The 15,667-nt window shown below is 38.9% G+C and overlaps 2 protein-coding genes across 12 annotated transcripts in view; one reads left to right on the top strand and one right to left on the bottom strand.

Annotated features, from left to right (window-relative positions):
• LOC138321978 (endophilin-B1-like) overlaps positions 1-1,295 on the bottom strand; it is an 86,685-nt gene extending 85,390 nt beyond the window's left edge. For all 6 annotated transcript variants that reach the window (XM_069266034.1, XM_069266035.1, XM_069266037.1 and 3 more), the window contains exon 1: positions 1,158-1,295. In XM_069266034.1, coding sequence (XP_069122135.1) covers positions 1,158-1,208 — 51 coding nt within the window. In that variant the 5' untranslated portion in view covers positions 1,209-1,295. The remainder of the gene's footprint in view (positions 1-1,157) is intronic.
• Positions 1,296-1,448: 153 nt separating this feature from the next.
• Positions 1,449-15,667, top strand: part of LOC138321972 (uncharacterized) — a 44,035-nt gene continuing 29,816 nt past the window's right edge. For 4 of the 6 annotated variants that reach the window (XM_069266030.1, XM_069266029.1, XM_069266028.1 and 1 more), the window contains exons 1-6: positions 1,455-1,587; positions 2,377-2,473; positions 3,509-3,701; positions 4,651-4,795; positions 6,553-6,564; positions 10,513-10,755. In XM_069266030.1, coding sequence (XP_069122131.1) covers positions 2,399-2,473; positions 3,509-3,701; positions 4,651-4,795; positions 6,553-6,564; positions 10,513-10,755 — 668 coding nt within the window. In that variant the 5' untranslated portion in view covers positions 1,455-1,587; positions 2,377-2,398. Of the gene's footprint in view, positions 1,588-2,376; positions 2,474-3,508; positions 3,702-4,650; positions 4,796-6,552; positions 6,565-10,512; positions 10,756-15,667 lie in introns of all 6 variants that reach the window. The other 2 variants (XM_069266031.1, XM_069266027.1) reach the window with 2 other exon arrangements.

The raw sequence follows: 15,667 nt of genomic DNA, 5'->3' as shown, positions 1-15,667 counted from the left end.
CATTAAATTAGGCCCAACTGTTTACGAAAACTCAAGTCTGCGTTCAGATTTATTCTTATAAGATCGAAGCTCTAGATCTGTTCCGATAAAAAGTACAGAGGTTAAACGTTGATGACATGCATGAAGCGCTAAAAAATGTTCATACTTCCTGTTTATGCCTTGCTCCGACGCTGCTCTCAGCAGTATAACGGAAAGCACAAATATTTAACTAAATTAATGCAAATGCATTAACATTCAGTATTTAAATGTTACATTTCTGAATTGTTTTGATAATGAATAAAAGCACTTTTGAAAATTAAACACTATGGAATGCAGTCAAAAATATCCACGTAGCAAAGATGATCACAAGGAATTATAACGTCACATCAACAAATGGTGTGAAATCATAGGATTTGCAATTTTTTGCATACACAGCAGCCCAGGCCTGTGGCACTGCATGGAAACAGAAAATCAACCTCCAAATCTGAATCTTTGAGTTTTGTTTAAAATAATTTTGTTTATTCTCATAATGCATGGAGGTAGTATGTTTTAATATGCTAGACAATTATTAGATCAAAACATGCAATGGTCCTTTAATTTGTCCAGGGACTGGTGTAATTTGTCAGACCGGCTAGTGTACTATGTTGCAAGTTAAAATTTTTTTGTTTGACTCAATGAGGAGTAATGTGCAGGTTTACTTTAAATTAAGTCCTTTTGTTTTAGATCTTCCTGAAATAGAATTCAAAAATAGTACATCATGGATGTTATTTCATTGTATTTCATTGTATGAGATATGGACATAGAGGCATGTTACTTGCCTGCGTCCATAAAATATCTTATTAAATCTTATTAAAAAAAAATAAAGAAAAAGAGCTTCGCTCTTTCCATGCCGTACAATACATGGTTCATATTAATTACTTAAAGTTTACAAAATCGTGACAACTAGTTGAAGAGGTATTCTTGACTTTTTGGAAATAACTAGGCCGGATCTCACACAGGTAAAATGTTGATGAATCACGGCATATAAGCCTAGACAGCTCCTTGTGGAGGAAGGCAATCCTTGAGATCCTGAGTCAGAATATTGACAGACTGAGGGGGCGTGAACGATATTGGTGATATTGTGAGAAAGAAATTAGTATCTACCCTCACGGAAGAATATAGAATCTATCATTCAATACCTGTACTGCTCTGTTAAATAGTGTGCCTGCGTCTGCTGCAAACTTTTTCATCTTGAAGCGCTCAGCGTTCTACATCCATTAACCAGACACCAAAAATCAATTTCCGACAGGCCAATCACTTCCGGGTTATCCGCACAGAATACAAAATGAATAATGGCGAAATGTATATTCAGAAAATAATAATATCTTCAATGTTATAGATTATTCTAATATATATTTGTTTGGCTAACTTATACGATTTTTGTTTTTATCTTTTCATAAAATTTAGGTTTTTATTATTTACTGCGGTACCATCAAGTTGCCAAGAAGTTGTTTCAAAATGGCGACTGTGATCAATTAGAAGATAATCATGTAGTGTAGTTTGGCTTATAAAAAAACCTTATACGTCGATAACACCTTGCAATGGACTTTCTGACGGATTATGAAATAAGTAAGAATATATATAGCATAAGTTTAAATTACATTATCGTCAGCAACTGTGAATGTTCACCGGATATTTTCTCTAGACAGTTCAGATTTTGTAAACATGGAGTCTAATCCATGAATCGAAAACTTAGAGAGACCGGTCGGGTTCATTTTTCAATGATTTTTTTTTTAATTCTTGTAAACGTCAACATGGGTACGACGATTTACCCAAATACACCCAAAAACCACATAAAAACTGCCCAAAACACTATTTATTGTGAAAATTTTTATTATTAATAAACATACTGGCAGGCGACCAATATTCTTTTCAAAGTGCCAATTCTCGCCATCGCATGTGTATTTGAATGGTTACACATGAATTTTCATAAATAATTTCATATTCTGATAGAAGACGCTAACATATTATATGCAGGTTTCCACAAAATATTGCTTGAAAATTCGAGTGGAATCATACAAATACACATATGCGATGACGAGAATTGGTACTTGGCGAGAATTGGTTGCTGACCAGTATTATTTCTATAAAAATTTGTATTTTGTAACCATTTAGCGGTAATTTTAATATGAATTTAGGCAAAGCCTCGGAAGAACACATGCAGCTACAAGTATAAAATGTAAATATAGTTAGGATTATAATCTCAGAATGAGATTTAAACTGTTTAAACTGATTTTGTTAAATGCAATTCTTCAACACTATTGATGGATGTTTTGTGTCTAACAATATATTGACAGTCGTCATTTACAGGTCAGAAAAAAATATTCAAATTTCCTTTTGATTTTGTTTCTCTCAAAGGCGGAAAAATTGGCAACATGCCATGTATCAAAAATGCAAGGGAATATGTGCTGTCATCTTTGGCACCAAGATTCATGACGTCACGGCTGACGGTGAAGTACGTGTGCTTGACAACAAAGAAAGTAGATCTACATCATTTTGTCCAGTACATTTATTGTGTCATTCTTGTCTTGTGTGGTTATCTAAAACTATTTACATTAATTTCAAAGTGTATCCTAATGGCACGTTTTGTCTATAGAGAAAATTTTAAATCTCATCGTGCTGATAACAAGAATTAAAACATGGCTGCCTGCATGGAGGTGCAAGACTTTTCCTGCAGGACACAATTTCAAAGTCCCTTGGGTACTGGAATGTATTTGAATCTATATATGCTCACACACATGTTATGGTTAGTAGAGCTTTGCTCTACAAGACCTTTGGCAGCGCAGAGAGCTGACACAAGTAGAAATGCGCCACAACATGTTCGAAACCTTCATAACGAAAAAAAATTGTTGTGCCCTTGCATTTTTATACCTTGAGAAAAAAACACCATTCTGCAATCAGACTGCCTCGCATCTTTCCCACATATTCCATGGGATTAAAACTTGAAACCCAAAGGTGCATGTACAAAATGTATTTGGCTTGTGGTAATACTGTCTGTTAGGCCTAATTGTGACAGTACCACTCGGCCACACTACTCCCAATTTATAACACAGTTACATGGTACTATTACATGTGATTTCCAATATTTATGGTACATGTACATTAATTCTTAAAACAATTGTGGTTATTTTGAAAGGGATTACCGTGGTAATATAAAAATGTGTAACAGGAGAGGAGATGATATAGCGTACAGACCGGGATTAAAACATAGGACTTCAGCACTCTAGCCGAATGCTCTATACTTAACTTGGTCACCGATGATTGACCCAGTCCAATCCTGCTACAAATTTCTACCCTAGGCCTCAAGACGAATGATTTATCTGACATATGGCTTCCCTTCTTTTAGTAGTTTTAATTACTATTTCTTCGTTCTATTAATAATCATTTTGAATGATAATAAGTGGTGAGTACATTTCTTAGAACATTGAACTTCTCTATAAAAAATATAATTGAGATCATAGTTTTAAATATTGTTTTTGTTGACTTGCAGATAAAAGGTAAACAAAAAGAAATAAAGATGTTGAAATATAATTCACATGGACCACGGAAGGTCTACCATGAAGATGAAACTGCATGTAGTCCTCTTTGCCAACACCCAGCCTGTTGGCAGTCCAACAATCGACGCATCAAAAATATCCCTCGTAAACTGGAAAAACTTCCACCTCGAGAGGAAATTGAAACAGGTATGCATGAAGGCAAAGCCTTGGAGAGCACAGCTTACCACATGACTTTTTTCAGATCTAGTAAATATAAGCTATTATTGGGATATTTATATTGAACCTGGTTCATATTTTACATATTTGGTAACAAATGTAATGTTAATTAAGAGCAGCAATAAAAAGTTTCTATCTTTTTTATGAAGCAGCTCTAGGAACAATTAACTTCAATGAGCTTAAATTATTCATATTATTATTTTTAAATTTGTTTTAAATGTTTGCGTTTGATGGGTTTTTTTTGTCAACTATTTGAGAATTTAATTTCATTTTAGTCAGTAATCTCTAAAATTTTAAGTTTGATAATCAAGAATTAAAAAAATTATGTATTGAAATTATTTAGTCAAACAATAACAGTTAGATATTATCAACTTTTTTTATGAATTTCTTTTAAATAAGATTTTTAATTTGCAAACTTGTTCATATGTGTTTGTGGGTTTTTTCTATTATTTTTTTTTAATTTTGATCCTACAAATGTATGAAAAATTAATAAAAAAGTATAATTAAGAATAGCAGGAGAAAAAAATCACATACTGTAATAGTCAATCAGAAATTAATTTGCCCACATGTCTGTATTTTGTTGGAATTAATTTGCCCACATGTCTGTATTTTGTAGGAATTAATTTGCCCACATGTCTGTATTTTGTTGGAATTAATTTGCCCACATGTCTGTATTTTGTTGGAATTAATTTGCCCACATGTCTGTATTTTGTAGAAATTAATTTGCCCACATGTCTGTATTTTGTAGGAATTAATTTGCCCACATGTCTGTATTTTGTAGAAATTAATTTTGTCCACATGTCTGCATGTATTTTGTAGAAATTAATTTGCCCACATGTCTGTATTTGTAGATTGACTTATAAATTTAATTGTGTTTGTTTTATTTTAAAATCTGATGATATGATTAAATCCTCGCCAGATTTACCGACAGTGAAGGTGTGTAACATGTTGTCTGATTACGGTGAGGACCCAGCAGATCACTTCCCTTTGTACCATACAAACCAGTCGAGTAATGTGAGAGCTACGTCTGTACCCAACCTTCCTTCTCAGATGACCAAGACCAGGTAAAGTATCTCAATATTAGATCAGACCACATTAGCACCAATATCAATTCTTTCAATAGGTAAAATCCAACTGTTACTGTGAGTTTATGAAATTTTAGTTTGATCAGAGTTATCTGCCTTTGCTGATAGGTACTGATTGTTAGCTCTTATATGTTAGCACAATGTTCGTCGTTTGTCCGTCAACAATCAACTTCTTCATAACCGCTGGTCAGAATAAAACACAATTTTATTGGTAACATCCTTATGGGGTGGTGACTCAAAATTGTATTAATTGCCGGGCTGAACCCCTGGGGTCTGAGGGATAGGGCCAAAAGGGGTCAATTTGGTTGTTTTCATATAAATGACTTCTTCTCTGAAGCTAAGCATTGGATAGCTTTTATATTGCATTGTAGCATTTTTATGGGGTGGGGATTCAAAATTGTGCAAATGGTGGGGCTGACCCTGCAGGGGACTGAGGGGCGGGGGCAAAAGTGTCAATTTGGTTATTTCCATATAAACAATTTCTTCTCTGATACTATAAGCATTGGATAGCACTCATAATGCAATGGTCGTATCCATATAGGGTGGGAATTCAAAATTATACAAATTGTGGGGCTGACTTCTTGGGGGCCTGAGGGGGCGGGTCTAAAGTGGGTTATTTCCAATTGCATAAGATTTTGTGATTATTACTAATTAAACCAGGTGAGCGATACAAGCCCTCTGAACCTCTTGTTAATTTTTTATTTAAGTTTTTATTTGTGTGTAATGTAATATTTTTAAGAGAAAATGACATAATTTTTGCTGGCAAAATTATGATGTCACCATTGATACCTACCCAAAAGGGAGATAACTGTAATATACAAAGACAGAGTATTACGTTCTCATTATGATGCTTTAGTGTAAAGTACTTCCCACTACACTGCAATATCTGTGCAATGTTTGCATGATAAGGCGCATGTTAAGGTTGATTTGTGAAATCTTTTTTGCATGATTAACTAAATCACATGAAATAAAAAAAAAAAAAACCACCAGCATCATCCAAATTATTTCACACATTTCATAGATAGATGACCGCATGCTACCATTTCATCTTTGCATGATAACAAAATCACATAAAATAAACAAAAAAATCAACTAGCCTCATTCTAATTGTTTTATTACATTACATTTGTAGTTTAACAATTACCAGTCAGTCTTTTTTTTTTATGTATCCTTTTTTGTTTAGAACTTTTTTATTCCACTTGTAGCTAGTTTTCCTAGAGGAGATTTAGGTGTATTTACAAAAGTTATCAATATGTTAATGTGTCAAGAATTTGGGTAAATGTGCTCTGTTTCACATGTTATTTACATGTGAGATTTTTTTATTTCCAAATTAATGTTTTCAATTTCTTTTTTTGATACTATTGTTTTTATGCTCTAATAATTTATATGTTGAAAATGAATATGTCCTTGTAATGGACAACAATATCAAAATAGACTAGTAAAACCAATCTACTTCTTCCAAAGAGCTTGTACAGCTGCATGCCCCTTCATGGGAGTAGGATTGCGATGATAAATTAAGAAACTGTATAGGATGAAAGAATGAAATTATGATTATCAATCATGCTCTATCACACTAGCATAAAGGTTTATATAATTCTTTATTTTCTCCTTTTAATAGATCTTATTCAGATAATTAGCACATTTATTTTACTTGTGTTTTTTATTCTAAATATTTCATCAGTTTGTTTTGTTACTAGTACAGTAACTGCATGCTTTTCATGATTATCTCCCCTTAGACCATATCAGAGGTGAGATATATGTGCTACAGGGTTCTCCACAACTGGTCAATTTAGTTAGATAGCTTTCAAATGTAGTATGTATTGTAATTCATAGATCATGCAAATAGAGAGAAAAAAAAGCTAGCAAATGCAAGTGTTGCTGATAAATGTGCAGAATGAATTCTACTGAAATATGATTATATAAAGTTTTCATCAACAATTTCCTGATCCAGGTATGTAGATAATCACTCACTTACAATGAAATCCCAACTCAATTTGAATATGGGGACATTAGTGTATAATTACTGTCAAACTTTGTTTAATTCAAAGTGGATTGAGACAATGGAATTTAGTAAAACTTATGATTATTATCGCAAAATTTCAATTAAGTGTACAAATTTGTACATATATACATGTACATGCTGCCATGAATACATGAATACATAGTTTTGAACCAACCAAATACATAATCATGGAGTTTGTTTTATAACTTTGTTCAACGGTACAAATGCAAAATTCATCATTTTAAATTAATTCATTATGATCTGTATGTGACCGGAGCCCTGGTTGAATTGGGCATGTCACGTTAGAATTGATGTTGTAGTAGTTCGTCATGATGGGGGGAAATTAGCGGGGCACAATTAACACATAGTATATGATACGATTGTTTATTTGCAAGTGAGAGGTAAAATTACACATAATCCAATGATAATACACAATAGTCACAAATATATATACAGTTGAAGTCGTAGGGGAAAGTCAAGTCACCATGATGAATTAGTCAATTAATGCTATGTATCCGTAATAAACTTCATATAAAATCCAGTAAGTAGAGGAAAAATCCAAATATAAGAATCTCTGACTCTATACTCCTAACTGAACTCTCCAACTAACTCTTACTCACTAACTAACTGATGTATCTCCTTTTTATAAGAATCATATCCCTACTCTAAAATCTAGTGACAGGTGGCAATTGCCTTTTTACTCAAAGTTCTCAAAATAGAGTGACATGTGTTTCTCAAGGCAAAAATGAGTGAGAAAACAATTAACATGTCTACATATAAAAAAAAAGTAAAAGGTTTGAGATAATTGAAGGCTTAATCCTTTCCTGTTTGTCCCAGGAAGTAAGGGATTAACTCTGGCACCTTTAGCTAGGATATACTTGACAATAGATAATTAATTACAGGTAAAAATGAAAATGACTTACATATGACAGAAATGGTCTAGATAATGATTTTATATTAATTTCCAATAAAATATATGGACTAATTCAATAAAGAGAAAAATATTATAAATTGTTCAAAATTTAGTATTTGCACTGGTGAAATGTATGCCATTTAAGTGAAAAAATGCATAATCATAGTAGATTTTGAACACAGAAAATGTGAACCATGTCATGGTAGTTTCGGAGAACCCTGGCCAGGATTTGCTGTGTTTGTAATAATTGTGGTGTTAGTTTTATTTTGTTGTTTGTTGTTTTGTTAGTTTTATTTTGTTGTTTGTTGTTTTGTTAGTTTTATTTTGTCGTTTGTTGTTTTGTTTGATGATCATGAAGCTTTAACAGGTCTATAAAACAACCTACCATATATAGACATGTACTTATTTTCCTCCGTCTTGTTGAAAAAGTTATTTTTACCTTCAATTTCATGTTTTATACCTTGAAACTCCCATTTAACATAAATCGATCCAATACCATACATGTCTGTGTAACATTTACATGTAAATAAGCATGATAATTAATTAGCATTGATCAATTATGAATACTGATAAGGTTAATGTTTAGGCTACATAATGTAGTGTCAGAACTACGTAGTAGCTAGGTCTCAACATCTATAGCTAGGGACATTGAAAAGGTTTCATATTCATATTTCAAAGAAACAAGAAGGTTACATTCAGGTAAGTAATTATCACAATAGGCCGCACATGGACCTGGAGAGAAACTTCTTATTTTGACAAGCACAGATTTACAATGTACCTTGTCTAAACCTGAAACTGATTAAACTGTGTGATTCCAGTATAGTACCTAAAACCTGTATAATCAAAAACCAATCTACTCTGAAAACCAGACCTATCTTGGTAATCTTAATACCTTTCTCTGCAAATTCAATTTTGGCATAACCGACGACATTGTTTTTACAACATGGAGCAATAAAAACAAGCACGTTTGATTCAAAGCTATCGTCCAATCATGGGGCATCTATGGGAGATTTACCTGATACATGGCACAATAGTGACAACTTTTCACTTGTTCATGAATTTGTAAATACTTTTCACATAGAATGAATAATCATACCCTGCCACCATTCTGTTCCCGGCAGGGTTAAAAAATATGACATTATACTTTTGTCGTAGTCAAATTTAATATACATTTCTTATATGGTAAACTTGCCATATTTTGGAGCACAATACTTTTTAACGAGAAGTGTTATGGCGTACTCCATGTGAACTGTATCAGAGATAAGAGCCATTGAAATGGGCTTACAAACATGATTTAGACATGAAGGTGGGTAAATGAATGATCAGTTTATGTTAGAAATCTTACTTAATTCAACTGCAAAACTTGACTCACACCAATACAATACAATTGAATAATTTTCACCATTAGATGATTTGCAATACTATGGTTAATGGGACGGAGTCGTAGCTCTGACATCTGCCGTCCGTCGTTCAGAACTACGTCATCACAGCTAACCATGAAAAAGTTATATTCTGTACAAACCAAACAAAGTTACTGATCCCGTTAATATCCGGTTTAGACAAGTTATACTGTATAAACTTTCTATCCTAAGCATGTACTGTGGTGACAGGAAACATTACATGTAATATTTATCATTGGCCTTATAAAGGTCAAGTTTACCCCAACCACTGTGGTGACCAGAAACATAGTGTAACAGGAGAGGAGAAAATGTAGCGGCCAGACCGGGTTTCAAACCCGGGACCCTCAGAATACTAGCCGAGTGCTCTACCGACTGAGCTACCTGGTCACCGGTGATTGACCCAGTCCAATCCCGCTACACTCCTCCCTCCTTTCTCAAAGTCTTCGCCCTCGAAGACATACGAGACCCTTCCAAACACCACCACCGTGGGTTATTTAGTTGGGCGCCAATTTTGTAACAGGAGAGGAGAAAATGTAGCGGCCAGACCGGGATTCGAACCCGGGACCCTCAGAATACTAGCCGAGTGCTCTACCGACTGAGCTACCTGGTCACCGGTGATCGACCCAGTCCAATCCGGCTACACTAGTAATATTTATCATTGGCCTTATAAATGTCGAGTTTACCCCAACCACTGTGGTGACTAGAAACATAGTAATATTTATCATTGGCCTTATAAATGTCAAGTTTACCCCAAGCACTGTGGTGACCAGAAACATAGTGATATTTATTATTGGCCTTATGAAGAACGTCAGGTTTATAACAGCAATCATTTGTTGGACACAGGTTTATATGCTGTTTTCATGGACGTTTTCTAACATTTTTTCATTTTTTTTACTTATGGGTGGTGATTTTATTAAAACTACAAAGATATGTATATATATATATGCTGCACTTATTTTATACTGTATGTACTATTAAGTGATAATTAACCTAAACTGAATTATGTGCATGTGTTATGTGTACGTGAACCTTAAACATTCGATAAGCATACATAAATGCAGAAAAAGAAAATTTTGTTCTCATCAGTATGATGTAAAATAATGTTAAAGATGTCTGTTTATTTTTGGCATTGATTATTGTCCATTCATCCATTTCTTATAAAAAAACATTTAATTGAAATAAAAATAAAATGATTACTTAATTACTGATGTAATTAATTTTTATATCAACATTCAATTTATATTAATAACATATGTTTATATGTCTATATATTATGAGGTTATATGATAGGAGTTTTAACTTACAAGAAATTTTTAAACTAAGAATTATGCTTGTTTAATAGCATGTAGCTGTTATTTACTTTAGTTGTCTCCCCTTTTAGTACTGGTCTGCGACTAACAGCCCCTGCCAGCACACCCGTCATCAACTCCATAAACCCACGCTCTAAACAACAGCGACAACAAGAACAGCGGAATCGCCGTAATCTGAAGTTTGTCGAGGTCCAGGAGGTGTTTGACTTAGAGGACTTAAATAGTACTTGGGATGATACCTTTATTGCTAAACAGTACTATGTATGGGTCCCTAACGCCAGGACGCCTCGCAGTGAAAAATCTACCGACCAACAGTAAGCTTGTCTTTGATATATAGGCCACTTAAGGATGTACTCCTCTGAGAAGTCAAAATTTTCTTGTATTAAACTTTTTTTCTCATATAGATTTTTGGAAAGAGGAGTTCATACCATGAAAGAAAATGAAAGAAAAAACATATGTCCATGTGCTCGTTTTTGAGCTACTGTCACTCAAAGATACCTAGTTGACAAAATATTGGATTTTATGGGAATTTTGCTGTTTTGACCATATACACAAGATATTAAAGCCATAATTTCCTAATGAGGTGTTTGATATGTATTTATGTTTGTAGAATTTATTTCCCAGTAGTCTGCTTTTAAGATATACCAGTTTTGAACAAAAAGACTGATATTTTTTCTCAGAATAACAAGATATGCTACCCCTACCCCTTAATTTTGAGCTACAAAATGCACCATTTTCAGCCATTTTTGCCAAATCTTACCCTTTATAGAAAAAGTTCTGGTATTAAACTTTCGTTAATATTTTGCATATCAATAGGAAAAGGGTTGTTCTTTCAGAATCAGGCAGAAAAATGGGGGGTCCGTGTGCTTACTTTTTTGCCCCACTTGAATATTTGTTATTTTTCAGTATTTTAGAGTAAAAATTAAAAGTGCTCAAATTACCATTAAATGTAAAAATAAAGTGAAAAAAGTGAATCATTTCATACATTAATGCTCAATATTTTAATTATCACGAACAAAGTAAAGATTTACAGCAAAAATTAACTCAATACAGCTAAAAATGCTGGTGCAGTGATGATTTAAGTAAAAACAATTTCAGTAAAAAATGGTAAAACTGTGGCTCTACTTGAAGCGAAAAAAGACACAATTTCAAAATGGCTGCCAAATGGGCCATTTCTTAAAATCCCCGTATAAAAAAATCTGCTAAAGTTAGAACTGTATTTTTTTAACAAAATTTGCAACTGGCCACTTGCTACAGATATTGATAAATTGTATTTGAAAATCTCATAACTTCTTTGATCTTTGTCGAAACGAGACTTCAACGGGACTGAAACCTCAGAAGAATACATCCTTAAGACATATCAACATTATAGTCCTCTAACTCTGGGTCTCTAGTTCCTATCTGGGCTTTTGTAGGGGTATAGCTTGTTTTAGGAGGGAGACTTTTTAGGGGGAGGGGGGAGGAGGGGGGCTGTTTTAAAAGGTGGGACTCTTTTAGAGGAATGACTCTTATCAGGGGAGGGGCTGCTTAGGAGGTGAACTGTTGTAAGGGGAGGAGCTCTTTTATGGGGAGGGACTCTTTAAGGAAGGGACACTTTTAGAGGAAAGGACTCTTTTAGAGGGAATCATAGGGGAAGGGGTATCATGGAGGAGGGGTATCATAGGGAGGGGTATCATAGGGGAAGGGTATCATAGGGGAGGGGTATCATAGGGGAGGGGTATCATAGGGGAGGGGTATCATGGAGGAGGGGTATCATAGGAGGAGGGGTATCATGGAGGAGGGGTATCATAGGGGAGGGGTATCATAGGGGGAGGGTATCATAGGGGGGGTACATGGGGGAGGGGTATCATAGGGGAGGGTATCATAGGGGAGGGGTATCATAGGGGAGGGTATCATAGGGGAGGGGTATCATAGGGGGGGTATCATAGGGGAGGGGTATCATAGGGGAGGGGTATCATAGGGGAGGGGTATATACTGGAGGGGTATCATAGGGGAGGGGTATCATAGGGGAGGGGTATCATAGGGGAGGGGTATCATAGGGAGGGGTATCATAGGGGAGGGGTATCATGGGGAGGGGTATCATATGGGGAGGGGTATCATAGGGGAGGGGTATCATAGGGAGAGGGGTATCATAGGGGAGGGGTATCATGGGGAGGGGTATCATAGGGAGGGTATCATAGGGGAGGGGTATCATAGGGGAGGGGTATCATAGGGGGAGGGGTATCATAGGGGAGGGGTATCATAGGGGAGGGGTATCATAGGGGAGGGGTATCATAGGGGAGGGGTATCATAGGGGAGGGGTATCATAGGGGAGGGGTATCATAGGGGAGGGGTATCATAGGGGAGGGGTATCATAGGGGAGGGGTATCATAGGGGAGGGGTATCATAGGGGAGGGGTATCATAGGGGAGGGGTATCATAGGGGAGGGGTATCATAGGGGAGGGGTATCATAGGGAGGGGTATCATAGGGGAGGGGTATCATAGGGGAGGGGTATCATAGGGGAGGGTATCTAGGGGAGGGTATCATAGGGGAGGGGTATCATAGGGGAGGGGTATCATAGGGGAGGGGTATCATAGGGGAGGGGTATCATAGGGGAGGGGTATCATAGGGGAGGGGTATCATAGGGGAGGGGTATCATAGGGGAGGGGTATCATAGGGGAGGGGTATCATAGGGGAGGGTATCATAGGGGAGGGGTATCATAGGGGAGGGGTATCATAGGGGAGGGGTATCATAGGGGAGGGGTATCATAGGGGAGGGGTATCATAGGGGAGGGGTATCATAGGGGGAGGGGTATCATAGGGGAGGGGTATCATAGGGGAGGGGTATCATAGGGGAGGGGTATCATAGGGGAGGGGTATCATAGGGGAGGGGTATCATAGGGGAGGGGTATCATAGGGGAGGGGTATCATAGGGGAGGGGTATCATAGGGGAGGGGTATCATAGGGGAGGGTATCATAGGGGAGGGGTATCATAGGGGAGGGGTATCATAGGGGAGGGTATCATAGGGGAGGGGTATCATAGGGGAGGGGTATCATAGGGGAGGGTATCATAGGGGAGGGGTATCATAGGGGAGGGGTATCATAGGGGAGGGGTATCATAGGGGAGGGGTATCATAGGGGAGGGGTATCATAGGGGAGGGGTATCATAGGGGAGGGTATCATAGGGGAGGGGTATCATAGGGAGGGTATCATAGGGAGGGGTATCATAGGGGAGGGGTATCATAGGGGAGGGGGATCATAGGGGAGGGGTATCATAGGGGAGGGTATCATAGGGGAGGGGTATCATAGGGGAGGGGTATCATAGGGGAGGGGTATCATAGGGGAGGGGTATCATAGGGGAGGGGTATCATAGGGGAGGGGTATCATAGGGACAGGGGGGTATCATAGGGGAGGGGTATCATAGGGGAGGGGTATCATAGGGGAGGGGTATCATAGGGGAGGGGTATCATAGGGGAGGGTATCATAGGGGAGGGGTATCATAGGGGAGGGGTATCATAGGGGAGGGGTATCATAGGGGAGGGGTATCATAGGGGAGGGGTATCATAGGGGAGGGGATCATAGGGGGGGGTATCATAGGGGAGGGGTATCATAGGGGAGGGGTATCATAGGGGAGGGGTATCATAGGGGAGGGGTATCATAGGGGAGGGGGTATCATAGGGGAGGGGTATCATAGGGGAGGGTATCATAGGGAGGGGTATCATAGGGGGGGTATCATAGGGAGGGGTATCATAGGGGAGGGGTATCATAGGGGAGGGGTATCATAGGGGAGGGGTATCATAGGGGAGGGGTATCATAGGGGAGGGGTATCATAGGGGAGGGGTATCATAGGGGGAGGGGTATCATAGGGGAGGGGTATCATAGGGGAGGGGTATCATAGGGGAGGGGTATCATAGGGGAGGGGTATCATAGGGGAGGGGTATCATAGGGGAGGGGTATCATAGGGGAGGGGTATCATAGGGGAGGGGTATCATAGGGGAGGGGTATCATAGGGGAGGGGTATCATAGGGGAGGGTATCATAGGGGAGGGTATCATAGGGGGGGGTATCATAGGGGGGGGTATCATAGGGGAGGGGTATCATAGGGAGGGGTATCATAGGGGAGGGGTATCATAGGGGTATCTAGGAGGGGTATCATAGGGGAGGGTATCATAGGGGAGGGGTATCATAGGGGAGGGTATCATAGGGGAGGGGTATCATAGGGGAGGGGTATCATAGGGGAGGGGTATCATAGGGGAGGGGTATCATAGGGGAGGGGTATCATAGGGGAGGGGTATCATAGGGGAGGGGTATCATAGGGGAGGGGTATCATAGGGGAGGGGTATCATAGGGGAGGGGTATCATAGGGGAGGGGTATCATAGGGGAGGGGTATCATAGGGGGGGTTCATAGGGAGGGGTATCATGGGAGGGGTATCAGGGGGGTTCATAGGGGAGGGGTATCATAGGGGAGGGGTATCATAGGGGAGGAGGTTTCATAGGGGAGGGGTATCATAGGGGAGGGGTATCATGGGGAGGGGTATCATAGGGGAGGGGTATCATAGGGGAGGGTATCATAGGGGAGGGGTATCATAGGGGAGGGGTATCATAGGGGAGGGGTATCATAGGGGGGTCTCATGGAGGAGGGGTATCATAGAGGGAGGGGTCTCATGGAGGAGGGGATCATAGAGGGAGGGGTCTCATAGAGAGGGGGTATCATATGGGGGTCTCATGGGGGGGGGTATCATGGAGGGAGGGGTATCATATGGGGGGTTCATGGAGGAGGGGTATCATGGAGGGAGGGGTCTCATGGAGGAGGGGTATCATAGAGGGAGGGGCTCATGGAGGAGGGGTATCATAGAGGAGGGTAGGGGTATCATATGGGGGTCTCATGGGGGAGGGTATCATGGAGGGAGGGGTATCATGGAGGGAGGGGTATCATAGGGGAGGGGTCTCATAGGGGAGGGGTATCATAGGGGAGGGGTATCATATGGGGGAGGGTCTCATGGAGGGAGGGGTATCATGGAGGGAGGGGTATCATGGAGGGAGGGGTATCATAGGGGAGGGTTCATAGGGGGGTCTCATAGGGGGGGTAGGGGAGGGGTATCATAGGGGAGGGGTATCATATGGGGGGTCTCATGGAGGAGGGGGTATCATGGAGGGAGGGGTATCATGGAGGGAGGGTATCATGAGGGATGGGAGGGGTATCATAGGGGAGGGTATCATAGGGGAGGGGTATCATAGAGGAGGGG

This window comes from Argopecten irradians, chromosome 4 (genome assembly GCF_041381155.1).
Source record: "Argopecten irradians isolate NY chromosome 4, Ai_NY, whole genome shotgun sequence".
Taxonomy (NCBI): domain Eukaryota; kingdom Metazoa; phylum Mollusca; class Bivalvia; order Pectinida; family Pectinidae; genus Argopecten; species Argopecten irradians.
Note: the sequence above shows the minus strand (reverse complement) of the source record. Positions and strands in the feature narration are given on the sequence as shown.